This window comes from Eubalaena glacialis, chromosome 4, assembly GCF_028564815.1.
Source record: "Eubalaena glacialis isolate mEubGla1 chromosome 4, mEubGla1.1.hap2.+ XY, whole genome shotgun sequence".
Lineage (NCBI taxonomy): Eukaryota > Metazoa > Chordata > Mammalia > Artiodactyla > Balaenidae > Eubalaena > Eubalaena glacialis.
The window spans coordinates 179,808,383-179,822,243 of NC_083719.1; the positions used below are offsets into that span (position 1 = coordinate 179,808,383).

General features: G+C 48.1%; 1 protein-coding gene across 2 annotated transcripts; it reads left to right on the forward strand.

Moving 5' to 3' along the window:
* The first annotated feature begins 8,197 nt into the window (after window positions 1-8,197).
* ICAM3 (intercellular adhesion molecule 3) lies at window positions 8,198-13,776 on the forward strand. Of its 2 annotated transcripts, none has more exons than XM_061190521.1 (8): window positions 8,198-8,249; window positions 8,510-8,601; window positions 9,263-9,529; window positions 11,593-11,901; window positions 12,226-12,507; window positions 12,780-13,034; window positions 13,155-13,403; window positions 13,492-13,776. In XM_061190521.1, the coding sequence occupies exons 2-8, from the start codon at window positions 8,520-8,522 to the stop codon at window positions 13,683-13,685; spliced, it is 1,638 nt and encodes a 545-aa protein (XP_061046504.1). In that variant the 5' UTR covers window positions 8,198-8,249; window positions 8,510-8,519; the 3' UTR covers window positions 13,686-13,776. The 2 variants fall into 2 exon arrangements, with proteins under 2 accessions (XP_061046504.1, XP_061046503.1); XM_061190520.1 differs by lacking the exon at window positions 8,198-8,249 and adding an exon at window positions 8,258-8,414.
* The last annotated feature ends 85 nt before the right edge of the window (window positions 13,777-13,861 follow it).

Below are 13,861 nucleotides of genomic sequence, written 5' to 3' on the forward strand. Positions count from 1 at the left end.
GTGGCACAGTGGTTAAGACTCCACGCTCCCAGTGCAGGGGGCCCAGGTTCGATCCCTGGTCGGGGAACTAGATCCCACACGCATGCCAAACTGAGAGTTTGCATGACACAACTAAGGAGCCAGCGAGCCACAACTAAGGAGCCCTCCTGCTGCAACTGAGACCCAGTGCAACTAAATAAATAAATATTTTAAAAAAATTATTTTCCGTTATGGTTTATCACAGGATGTTGAATATAGTTCCCTGTGCTATGCAGTAGGACCTCGTTCTCTCTGTTTTATTCTTTTTCTTTTTTCTTTTGTCCTACCCAGTTACATGGAGATTTTCTTGCCCTTTTGGAAGCCTGGTATATTCTGCCAGTGTTCAGTAGATGTTCTGTGAGAATCCTTGCACATGTCAATTGTTTTTTTTATTTGGCCGTGCGGCATGCCATGTGGGATCTTAGTTCCCCGACCAGGGATGGAACCCATGCCCCCTGCAGTGGAAGCACAGAGGCTTAACCACGGGACCACAAGGGAAGTCCCTGTAGATGTATTTTTGATGTATCTATGGGAGAAGGTAAGCTCCATGTCCTACTCCTCCGCCATCTTGATCCAATCTCAGGACCTTGTTGTTTATCCTTGTTGTAAACTATGTGTAATAGTTTGCATCGGGCAGCTACCTTTTAAAACTTTTATTATGAACAATTTAAAGCATATTCATAACTAAGGAGAATAATGTAATGAACCTACACTTAACCAACAGCCAGCATCAACGGTTTCTAATACCCATGGCCAGTCTCTTTTTTAATAAATGTATTTATTTATTTTTGACTGCGTTGGGTCTTTGTTGCCGTGTGCAGGCTTCCTCTAGTTGCAGTGAGCGGGGGCTACTCTTCGTTGCGGTGCACGGGCTTCTCATTGCAGTGGCTTCTCTTGTTGAGGAGCACGGGCTGTAGGCGCATGGGCTCAGTAGTTGTGGCTCGAGGGCTCTAGAGCGCAGGCTCAGTAGTTGTGGCGCACGGGCTTAATTGCTTCGTGGCATGTGGGATCTTCCCGGACCAGGGCTTGAACCCATGTCCCCTGAATTGGCAGGTGGATTCTTAACCACTGTGCCACCAGGGAAACCCCATGGCCAGTCTTGTTTCAACTTAACCCATGCCACTGGATCATTTGGAAGCAAATCTCAGAAGGCATAGCATTTCATCTGTAAAAACTTTGATATCTATCTAGAAAGATATTACCACAAACAATAACTACAATGTCATTATCACAACTGGAAAGTTTAAACAATAATTCCTCTATATCATTGTATAGTTTAGAGTGTTTTGATTTCCCCAATTGTCTCTTCAATATTTGGTGTTTGTTTGTGTACAGTTTGTTCAAATAAAACTCCAAACAAGGTCCATGCATTGACTTTGGTTGGGGGCAGGTTCCTTTAAGTTCTGGATTCCTCTTCTTCTTTTTCCCCCCTTGCAACATATTTGTTGAAGAAGAGGCTGTTTGTCTTGTAGACTTTACCAGTCTGATGTCATCCTTGTGGCATAGTTTAACACATTCCTCCATCCTCAACTTGACCAACCGAGGGTCAGATTCCGTGTCCAGTTTTGGGCAAGTCTCTCTCACAGAGGGCAATGTGTCCTCTTGGCGGGAAGCCGTCCGGGTCTGCTTGTCCCTTCTTTTGTGACACAAGCCGCCACCCAGATACTCCAAGAAGCAGTTTTTCTTTTCCAACATTTTATTCTGAACAATTACAAACATTCAGAAAAGTTGGAAGAAGAGTACAGTGAATACCCATAGGTTCCACAATTACCATGGTGCTAAATTTACTTTATCATGATGTATCTATCCATCTATCTATCCATTCCTCTGCCCATCAATCAATCGATCTCATGTATTGGATACAAATCAAAATAGGTGGGACTTCCCTGGTGGCGCAGTGGTTAAGAATCCGCCTGGCAATGCAGGGGACACGGGTTCAATCCCTGGTCCAGGAAGATCCCACATGCCGTGGAGCACCTAAGCCTGTGTGCCACAACTACTGAGCCCGTGTGCTGCAACTACTGAAGTCTGCACACCGAGAGCCTGTGCTCCGCACCAAGAGAAGCCACTGCAATGAGAAACCTGCGCACCACAACGAAGAATAGCCCCCGCTTGCCACAACTAGAGAAAGACCGTGCGCAGCAACGAAGACCCAACACAGCCAAAAATAAAACAAAATATATAAATTTAAAAAAATAGATAAAATAAAATTTTAAAAAACCAAAATAGGTGGATGTCACTTTATTTTATTATGGTGAAATATACATAATATTAATGTTACCATTTTAACCATTTTTAAATGGTTTAAGTGTATGATTCAGTGGCATTAAGTACATTCACAATGTTCTATAGTCAACATCACGATCTATTTACAGCACTTTTTCATCTTCCAAAAAAACTGTCCCCATTAAATACTAACTTTCCTCCTCCCACTAGCCCCTGGTACCCATCCTTCTAATTTCTCTATGAATTTGCCTATTCTAGAGACCTCATATAAGTGGAATATTTGTTCTTTTGTGTCTGGCTTATTTCACTTAATGTTTTCAAAGTTCATCCATGTAGCACATGTCAGAATTTCACTTCTTTTGTTTGTTTGTTTAATATTTATTTGTTTATTTATTTGGCTGCTCCGGGTCTTAGTTGCAGCATGCGGGATCTTTAGTTTCGGCATGCGAACTCATTTTTTTTTTTTATTGAATATAAGTTTATTTATTTATTTATTTATTTTTTGGCTGCATTGGGTCTTCGTTGCTGTGCGCAGGCTTTCTCTAGTTGTGGCGAGTGGGGGCTACTCTTCGTGCGGTGCGCGGGCTTCTCATTGCGGTGGCTTCTCTTTGTTGCGGAGCACGGGATCTAGGCGTGCGGGCTTCAGTAGTTGTGGCTCACGGGCTCTAGAGCGCAGGCTCAGTAGTTGTCACGCACAGGCTTAGTTGCTCCGCAGCATGTGGGATCTTCCCGGACCAGGGCTCAAACCCGTGTCCCCTGCATTGGCAGGTGGATTCTTAACCACTGCGCCACCAGGGAAGTCCCATCGGCATGCGAACTCTTAGTTGCAGCATGTGGGATCTAGTTCCCTGACCAGGGATCGAACCCTGGCCCCCTGCATTGGGAGTGTGTTGTCTTAGCCACTGGACCACCAGGGAAGACCCAGAATTCCACTTTTTTTTTTTTACACCACCCCCCCGCCACTTTCCCCCCTTGGTGTCCATACGTTTGTTCTCTACATCTGTGTTTCAATTTCTGCCCTGCAAACGGGTTCATCTGTACCATTTTTCAAGGTTACACATATATGCGTCAATATACGATATTTGTTTTTCTCTTTCTGACTTACTTCACTCTGTATGATGGTCTCTAGATCCATCCACGTCTCTACAAATGACCCAATTTCATTTCTTTTTATGGCTGAGTAATATTCCATTGTATATATGTACCACATCTTCTTTATCCATTCGTCTGTTGATGGGCATTTAGGTTGCTTCCATGTCCTGGCTATTGTAAATAATGCTGCAATGAACATTGGGGTGCATGTGTCTTTTTGAATTATGGTTTTCTCTGGGTATATGCCCAGTAGTGGGATTGCTGGGTCATATGGTAATTCTATTTTTAGTTTTTTAAGGAACCTCCATACTGTTCTACATAGTGGCTGTGTCAATTTACATTCCCACCAACAGTGCAAGAGGGTTCCCTTTTCTCCACACCCTCTCCAGCATTTGTTGTTTGTAGATTTTCTGATGATGCCCATTCTAACTGGTGTGAGGTGATACCTCATTGTAGTTTTGATTTGCATTTCTCTAATAATTAGTGATGTTGAGCAGCTTTTCATGTGCTTCTTGGCCATCTGTATGTCTTCTTTGGAGAAATGTCTATTTAGGTCTTCTGCCCATTTTTGGATTGGCTTGTTTGTTTTTTTAATATTGAGCTGCATGAGCTGTTTATATATTTTGGAGATTAATCGTTTGTCCGTTGATTCGCTTGCAAATATTTTCTCCCATTCTGAGGGTTGTCTTTTCGTCTTGTTTGTAGTTTCCTTTGCTTTTCAAAAGCTTTTAAGTTTCATTAGGTCCCATTTGTTTATTTTTGTTTTTATTTCCATTACTCTAAGAGGTGGATCAAAAAAGATCTTGCTGTGATTTATGTCAAAGAGTGTTCTTCCTATGTTTTCCTCTAAGAGTTTTATAGTGTCCAGTGTTACATTTAGGTCTCTAATCCATTTTGAGTTTATTTTTGTGTATGGTGTTAGAGAGTGTTCTAATTTCATTCTTTTACACGTAGCTGTCCAGTTTTCCCAGCACCACTTATTGAAGAGACTGTCTTTTCTCTATTGTATATCCTTGCCTCCTTTGTCATAGATTAGTTGACCGTAGGTGCGTGGGTTTATCTCTGGGCTTTCTATCCTGTTCCATTGACCTGTATTTCTGTTTTTGTGCCAGTACCATACTGTCTTGATTACTGTAGCTTTGTAGTATAGTCTGAAGTCAAGGAGTCTGATTCCTCCAGCTCCTTTTTTTTCTCTCAAGACTGCTTTGGCTGTTCAGGGTCTTTTGTGTCTCCATACAAATTTTAAGATTGTTTGTTCTAGTTCTGTAAAAATTGCCATTGGTAATTTGATAGGGATTGCACTGAATCTGTAGATTGCTTTGGGTAGTATAGTCATTTTCACAGTATTGATTCTTCCAATCCAAGAACATGGTATATCTTTCCATCTGCTTGTATCATCTTCAATTTCTTTCAACAGTGTCTTATAGTTTTCTGCATACAGGTCTTTTGTCTCCCTAGGTAGGTTTATTCCTAGGTATTTTATTCTTTTTGTTGCAGTGGTAAATGGGAGTGTTTCCTTAATTTCTCTTTCAGATTTTTCATCATTAGTGTATAGGAATGCAAGAGATTTCTGTGCATTAATTTTGTATCCTGCAACTTTACCAAATTCATTGATTAGCTCTAGTAGTTTTCTGGTGGCATCTTTAGGATTCTCTATGTATAGTATCATGTCATCTGCAAACAGTGACAGTTTTACTTCTTCTTTTCCAATTTGGATTCCTTTTATTTCTTTTTCTTCTCTGATCTTTTGGTTGGAGCATTTAATCCATTCATGTTTAAGGTAATTATCGATATGTATGTTCCTATTACCATTTTCTTAATTGTTCTGGGTTTGTTTTTGTAGGTCCTTTTCTTCCCTTGTGTTTCCCACTTAGAGAAGTTCCTTTAGCATTTGTTGTAGAGCTGGTTTGGTGGTGCTGAATTCTCTTAACCTTTGCCTGTCTGTAAAGCTTTTGATTTCTCCATCAAATCTGAATGAGATCCTTGCTGGGTAGAGTAATCTTGGTTGTAGGTTCTTCCCTTTCATCACTTTAAGTATGTCATGCCACTCCCTTCTGGCTTATAGAGTTTCTGCTGAGAAATCAGCTGTTAACCTTATGGGAGTTCCCTTGTATGTTATTTGTCGTTTTTCCCTTGCTGCTTTCAATAATTTTTCTTTGTCTTTAATTTTTGCCAATTTGATTTCTATGTGTCTTGGCATATTCTCCTTGGGTTTATCCTGTATGGGACTCTCTGTGCTTCCTGGACTTGGGTGGCTATTTCTTTTCCCATGTTAGGGAAGTTTTCAACTACAATCTCTTCAAATATTTTCTCTGGTCTTTTCTCTCTCTCTTCTCCTTCTGGGACCCCTATAATGCGAATGTTGTTGCGTTTAATGTTGTCCCAGAGGTCTCTTAGGCTGTCTTCATTTCTTTTCATTCTTTTTTCTTTATTCTGTTCCACAGCAGTGAATTCCACCGTTCTGTCTTCCAGGTCACTTATCTGTTCTTCTGCCTCAGTTGTTCTGCTATTGATTCCTTCTAGTGTATTTTTCATTTCAGTTATTGTATTGTTCATCTCTGTTTGTTCTTTAATTCTTCTAGGTCTTTGTTAAACATTTCTTGCATCTTCTCGATCTTTGCCTCCATTGTTTTTCCGAGGTCCTGGATCATCTTCACTATCATTATTGTGAATTCTTTTTCTGGAAGGTTGCCTATCTCCACTTCATTTAGTTGTTTTTCTGTGGTTTTATCTTGTTCCTTCATCTGGTACATAGCCCTCTGTCTTTTCATCTTGTTTATCTTTCTGTGAATGTGGTTTTTGTTCCACAGGCTGCAGGATTGTAGTTCTTCTTGCTTCTGCTGTCTGCCCTCTGGTGGATCTTCACTTCTTTTTAGTGAAGAGGCTGCATAATATTCCACTGTGTGGATACACCACATTTTGTTTATCCATTCTTCTGTTGATGGACATCATTTGGGTTGCTTCCACATTTTGGCTAGTGTGAATAATGCTGCTATGGACATTGGTGTGCAAGTATCTGTTTGAATCCTCGCTTTCAATTCTTGTGGTTATATATCTAGGAGTGGAACTGCTGAATCATTTAATTCTATGTTTAACTTTTTGAGGAACCACCAAACTCTTTTTCCACAGTGTTGGCATCGTTTTATATTCCTGACAGCAGAGTATGAGGGTTCCAGTTTCACCACATCCTCGCCAATACTTGCTATTTTCTGTTTTGTTTTGTGTTTTTGATAGTAGCCAACCTAATAGGTGTAAGTGCTCTCTCGTGGTGGTTTTTAAAAAATTTTTATTTATTTTTATTTATCTATTTGGTTGCACGGGGTCTTAGTTGCGGCAGGCGGGCTCCTTTAGTTAGTTGCGGCACACGGGCTCCTTAGTTGTGGCATGCGAACTCTGGGTTGCGGCATGCATGCATGTGGGATATAGTTCCCTGACCAGGGATCGAACCCAGGCCCCCTGCATTGGGAGCATGGAGTCTTAACCACTGGACCACCAGGGAAGACCCTTGCTGTGGCATTGATTTGCATTTCCCTAGTGGCTCATGATGTTGAACATCTTTTCATTTGTTTATTGGCCATTTGTATAGCTTCTTTGGAGAAATGTCTACTTCAGTCCTTTGCCCATTTTTGAATTGGGTTTGTTGTTGAGTTGTAGGAATTCTTTATAATCTGGATATTAATACCTTATCAGATATATTATTTACAAATAATTTTGATTTGGGTTTTAGTTGCTCTCTGGGCACCATGTGCGAAACGGATTTTCGGGAGGCGGGGCAGGCGAGGAGAGACCTCACTGGGGAGGGTACTCCAGGTGAGAGAGGAGGGGGTATGGCCTTAGGGATGGGGAGAGTGGATGAATGCTGAGTGCCATCAAGATCTTCAGCAAGGGGCTTCCCTGGTGGCTCAGTGGTTGATAATCTGCCTGCCAATGCCGGGGACACGGGTTCGAGCCCTCGTCTGGGAAGATCCCACATGCCGCGGAGCAACTGGGCCCGTGAGCCACAACTACTGAGCCTGTGCGTCTGGAGCCCGTGCTCCGCAACAAGAGAGGCTGCGATAGTGAGAGGCCTGCGCACCGCGATGAAGAGTGGCCCCCGCTTGCCGCAACTAGAAAAAGCCCTCGCACAGAAACGAAGACCCAACACAGCCAAAAATAAATAAATTAATTAATTAATTAAAAAAAAAAAAAAAAGATCTTCAACAAGGTCCCTCTCTGGAGCTCAGATCAGAGGCACAGGAGGCAGGTCAGAGGCCTGAGAGATGGAACTGATGGAGGTGGGAGTCCCCACCTGACCACCACATCCCCCCAGCCAAGTCCCTGCTCTTGGGATAAAGAGACCAGCTACCTGGAGAAGGGCAAGGGGGGGAGGGGGACAGGGGTAAGAGCCGGTTACAAGTAGCACCCTTGGCAGACGGTGGCTCAGGATTTAGCTGTCCCCCAAACACTCCACCTCAGCACTGCACACAGGGAACGGGGGACCCCACCCACAAGATCTTCAAAGATAAGGGGTCCTATAAAAGCCACCCAGGCAGCCAACACAGAGCCTAGCACAAGTCGCCAATAAATGTGGGCTCTGTTCATTTTCATGGCTTCACTCATCTTAGGGGTCCCTCATTATCACCCCCCAAATCTCTTATTTGCCCCCAGGAATGTTGGGATCTCGTGCTAACTGCGTGAAGCCCTGCCTAGAAGTCCACCCATTGTTGCCTCCTTGAAATGTTGCCTTGAAATCCCACCCTATCCCTTCAAGGAAAGTGTCTGAATATCCCCCGTTAACTTCCTCTCTCGGAACAGAACATCCCCCCCTTCACCTAAGTTCAACAGGAAGGAGGTGTCTCACCACCTCCACCCCCTCCACCCTCCAGGCTTTCCCGTGCTAAAAACAAAGGAAGAAGACTGCATTAGCACTTCCTGTGGGTTCATCTGGGGGCCGGGGGTGTGGGGAGGGGCCGTGACTGAGGTCTGCCTTACCTGAGACTCCCTGGAGACTGGCCAGCGCCCTCCACCTCCCTGGGCCCCCAACTCTGGACCCCTGGGGCCGCACAATATCCCCCTGCCCCTCCCTAGGCCTGGGCAAGGTGTGGCCCCTGGACTTCTGCATTCTTAACTGCGGTGGCTGTGCTTCCTTCCCCTGGGTGACCCGCCTGCTTATTAAGGCAACTTCCTCCTACAGGCTGGCCACCATGATGCCCTCAGGGCCGCTGCCCAGGGCCTGCTGGACTTCGTTCATCTCTCTGCTTCTAGTCTGCTGTCTGCTGCCCCCAGGTGAGGCCCGGCAACCTGGGGAGGGCTGGAGTTGCGGGATTGGTGGAGGAGGGGAAGGAGAACAGAGCGCCTCGCACCCTGCTGCCTGGGCTGTGCCAATAACACTTCTTAAACTCAGATCGGCCAGGGGGCTCCCCAGTGTCCTCGGAAGAAAGTGGTGGCCTCTTAACACAGCCTTCAGGGCTCCCGGAGGCACAGTCCCTGCATTTGACTTGTTCTTCTCCCCCTGCACAACACACGCACACACACCCACACACTTAAACACACACACACACCCAAGCACGCATGCATGCACGCATTCCCTCCCTGGTCCATCTGGACCCTCGACCTCTGCGTATGCTCTTCCGTCTGCCAGGATCACTCTTCCCTTTCACCTGGCTAACGCCTCCTTGACCCTTTAAAACTGACCATAGTGGTCCCCTTCTCCAGGAAGCCTTCCCTGACTCACTTCCTCTGAGAGGCTTGATCAGGGCTTCCCCTGGCCTCCCCCCCAGCTCTCCTTGGTTCCTGATCCATCATCTGTCTTCCTCACTAAACTGAAGCACCATGAAGGCAGAGACCACCATATCTCGGCAAGAGGAAGTTTTGAACTGTGGAGCCTGCAAATGGGTGGGTTGGGGGGCACTGGAACCCCCAGGAGAGCTTCCTTCTGTTACCGCAGGTACCCAAGGGCAGGAGTTCCAGCTGCGAGTGGAGCCGCAGAACCCAGTGGTGCCTGCCGGAGAGTCCCTCTTGGTAAATTGCAGTATAGATTGCCCCAGCACTGAACTCATCTCCCTGGAGACGTCCCTACTCAAGGAGTCGGTGGGCAGTGGCCTGAGCTGGGCAGCCTTCCATCTCAGCAATGTGACTGGTGACACCCAGCTCCTCTGCTCTGGCTTCTGCAATGGCTCCCAGATGATAGGCTTCTCTAACATCACAGTGTACCGTGAGTGGCTGTGCCTGGAGGTGGAACTGGCTTCGGGCAGCAGTGGGGTTACATAACCAATGGTGCAGGGGAGTGGGGCGGGCGTGGGGGCCCTGAGTTTGCAGGAATGGACCCGGGCTCTGACCCAGAGCTCAGACCTGAATGTGTGTGTGTGGGTGTGTGTGACAGAGACAGAGACAGAGAGATGCATCTTGACCACATGCCAGGGCAGCAGTTGTGAATTAATTTATTTGGGTCCCAATAAGCATTTAAAAAATATCTCAGGAATTCCCTGGCGGTCCAGTGGTTAAGACTCCGCACTTTCACTGCCGAGGGCCTGAATTAAATCCCTGGTCAGGGAACTAAGATCCCACAAGCCATGCAGTGTGGCCAAAAAAAAAAAATACACTAGACTAGAAAGTAGCAGAGTACATCACTCTTGGTGCCTACTGTTTTGTGAAGCCATAGAAAAGTGTAGTGTACATGTTTAACTGTGTGTATGCTCCTCCTGTGTGCACCAGTGTCTGTATTCGTGTTTGTGTACCTATGTGTGTGTCTGTGAGCTTCTGTATCTGTCATTATCTCTGTGAGACTGTGTGAGCGTACTTGTGTGTCTGTATATGTGTCTGTCTGTATGTCTGTGTGTGCCTGTGTGTATGTGTCTCTGGATTTGTGTATATCTCTGTGTGTGAATGTCTGTATATGTCTGTGTGTCAGTATCTGTGCCTGTGTATCTGTGTATCTCTGTGTGTGAGCATGTGTGGATGTCTGTGTCAGTACGTGTCTGTATATGTCTCTGTGCGTATTTCTGTTGTAACATGTACCTCTGCGTGTGTATATCTGTTTGCCTATGTATGTATCTGGGGGTCCCCCCATCTGTGTGACCATGAGATGCTTCTGTCCAGTGCTGTGCAGGAGTCTGTTGGTCCTGGCTCATGAGAGCCCATGGTGCTCATCTCCTCCCAGCTCATTGAGTAGCTGATTTCAAGCTACTCAATGTGTCACACTGAGTAGCTTGAAATCAGCCAAAGTATTTACACCACAGAAATTGGCAAATGCTCCATGTTGGGGCTCCCCCAATCTCACCCCAGAGAGCCCAAGCATAACCAGCATTGGCCAGCATACCACTGTCCCTTAACCAGAGGTTAAGATGGGGGCCTCCTTGTTAAATATTCTAAAATTATAAATAGTTAGATGTTAACTATTTTCTATAGCAGCCAGTCCGCAGGCCTGTGTGTGACAGCTTGAGATCCAGGCTTGAGAGATGCTCCCCCAAAGGAGGCCCAGGGTTTGGTATGTGTGCCTGTGAGGGCCACTGCAGCTGCAGCTGGGAGAGGACCCAGCCTGGGGCTGTTGAGTCCCCCAAGACTGTGCAGAGCACCCTGAGAGGCTGCCCTAGGCCTTGAGCAGCTGGGACTGATTGGGGAGGGCTAGACCAAACTCTGGGAAAGGCCAAGACCAGAGTCCAGGCCAGAAGCTGGGAGGAGGGGTCAGGGGAGTTCCTAGACCTGATATCAAGGAGGAAGGTGGACACACAGGTCTGGAGTTTGGGAAAACCACTGTCTAACCCTGGCTCTGCCCTTTCCTGGCTGTGCGTCCTTGGGCAGATCACCTCATCCTCACCTCTCTGGGCCTCAGTTTCTCTATCCATAAAAGGGAAGAATAATAGAAGAGATTTCACTTGGTTGCTGTGTGAATGAAGGTGGATGACATCTGGAAAGTCTAAGGAAAACTCAAAATAAACAGGAAATTTTATGATTACTATTAACATCATAAGTGGCCATAAACTTTAGTCCCCTTCCTTCCTTTTTTTTTTTTCCCCTTAACGGTGAGGTCCTTGGGAACAGAAAATCTGACTTTTATTTCAGTGCCTGGCAAGGTGTCCGACAAAACAGGAAATAATAATCATGATGCTAATGATAATAGCAAACACTTATACTAGCACATTTCTAAGCCCTGGAGGTTTATTAACTCAAAGTTCACAGTCCTGCACTGGGCCACCCTTGACTCCTCGCCACTCCCTAGTGTGGAGGCTGCCAGGCTGGCTGATAAGTTCTACTCTCCCCTTCATACCCCCCACTCAGGGTTCCCGGAGCGCGTGGAGCTGGCCCCCCTGCCGCCCTGGCAGCCCGTGTGCAGGCACCTCATCCTGTGCTGCATGGTGTCCGGTGGGGCCCCCCGGGACCACCTCACCGTGGTGCTGCTTCGTGAGGAGAAGGAGCTGGGCCGGCAGCCAGCGGGAAAGGGGGAGCCTGCCAAGGTCACGGTCACGGTGCTGGCGACCAGAGATGACCATGGTGCCAATTTTTCTTGCCGCACGGAGCTGGACCTGCGGTCCCAAGGGCTGGGACTGTTCCAGAACAGCTCGGCCCCCAGGAAGCTCCGAACCTTTGGTGAGGGAAGGGACTGCAGACGGTGGGTGATGAGCGGAGCCAGAGTAAGGGTGCCCTGGCCGCGGGATTCCTGAAAAGGGGGTGGCCTGGACCTCAAGGGCTTTTGGGAAAACATGCCTTTAGCCATGGGTAGCCTCATATGGGAGGCTCGTAGCCATGGGACCTTTGGAGAAGGCTGTGAGTGTGTGTCCTGGGAAGGGGGTGACCCAGGCCGCAAGGTATCCTGGGAAAGAAGGACCCTGGTTTGTGAGGATGAGTGTCATGGGAAAAGGGGCCTCCACGGCTGTGAGACCTCCTCCCGCTCACTCCCACCCTTCTTTCAAGCCATGCCCATGACCCCCCCGCGCCTCGTTGTAACCCGGTTCTCGGAGGTGGAAACGTTGTGGACCGTTGACTGCACCCTGGATGGGCTGTTCCCAGCATCGGAGGCCCAGGTGCAACTGGCGCTGGGGGACCAGATGCTGAATGCCACAGTCGTGAGCCACGGTGACACACTCACGGCCACAGCCACAGCGAAAGCAGAGCAGGAGGGCACTCAGGAGATTGTCTGCAACGTGACCTTGGGGGGCGAGAGCCGCGAGACCCGGGAGAACGTGAAGGCCTATAGTAAGAGGGGGCGGAGCCAAAATAGCTCAGGAGGCAAGGGGCGGGGCCTCCATAGCCCAAGGGGGCGTGGCATTGGGCGGAGACTAAACCGGAGAGGAGCGGGACCTAAGTGACCCGAGAAGAAGAGCCTGAGCGCCCCAAACTGGGCGGGGGCTGCAGAGTAGATGAAGGCTTAGCCTGGATACCCCGAGGGGAAGGAGGCGGGTGGGGGCGGGGTTTGACCCAAGGGAGGTGTGTGGTCATCAAACTCCTGGGCAATGCCCCGCCTTTAGGCTTCCAGGGGCCCAACCTGACACTGAGCGAGCCTAACGCCACCGAGGGGACCACAGTAACTGTGACTTGCGCGGCCGGACCCCGAGTCCAGGTCACGCTGGACGGAGTTCCAGCCGCGGCACCGGGACAGCCTGCCCACCTTCAGCTAAACGCCACTGCGAAGGACGACAGGCGCACCTTCTTCTGCAATGCCACCCTCGAGGTGCCTGGGGTGATCTTGCACCGTAACAGGAGCGTCCAGTTGCGTGTCCTGTGTGCGTAGGTCACTCTGACCTTTAATCCCTTGCTTCCTTGATTTGGGAAGACTTGTCTCTCCCTTGTCCCATTGTGCCTCGGGTGTGTCGGGTGTATCTGATCATTTGGTGGTCCCACAGACGGCCCCAAGATTGACCGAGCTAAATGTCCCCAGCGCTTGACGTGGAAAGACAGGACTATGCATATCCTGCAGTGCCAGGCCCGGGGCAACCCGAACCCCACACTACAGTGTCTCCAGGAAGGCTCCATGTTCAAGGTGCCCGTCGGCATCCCATTCCTCGTCAGGTTAAACTATAGTGGCACCTACTATTGCCAAGCGGCAAGCTCACGGGGCACGGACATTCTGACAGTGATGATGGACGTTCAGGGTGAGCCTACGCGGGGCGTATTTATTCTAGACGGGCAAGCTTAGGAGGGGCCGAGACGCACGTATTTATTCCTCGCTTTTCTGCACAGGTCGGAACCCCATCGCCATCACCATTGTCCTGGGGGTGTTAACGATCTTGGGCCTGGTGATTCTCGCTGCGGCCTTAGTGTACGTCTTTGGGGTGCAGAAGCGGCGTGACATCTACCATGTGAGGCAAAGCAGCACCCGGTTGCCCCTCGCGCCTAAACAGCCCGACGAGGCTGTGGCAGTGGAGTTATCCTGAGCATCAGAGTGCCGTGATACTGGGCAAAGACGACGGAGGTTTGGCTGTATCCCCGAATTCCGCACTAATAAAGGCTTTAAAATCCGCACACTGTGGCTTGCACACTGCTCCGCGCGTCCTTTGAGTGACACCTTGATAGCGGAAAAGGGCGGAGCCTGTAGCGCCCAGACGCGGCT

Coding starts and splice junctions, on each gene's coding strand:
- ICAM3 (XM_061190521.1), top strand. CDS start 8,520: ATGATGCCCTCAGGGCCGCTGCCCAGGGCCTGCTGGACTTCGTTCATC. Junction 9,530..11,592: donor CTCTAACATCACAGTGTACC/GTGAGTGGCTGT, acceptor CCCCCCACTCAG/GGTTCCCGGAGCGCGTGGAG. Junction 12,508..12,779: donor GGAGAACGTGAAGGCCTATA/GTAAGAGGGGGC, acceptor CCCCGCCTTTAG/GCTTCCAGGGGCCCAACCTG.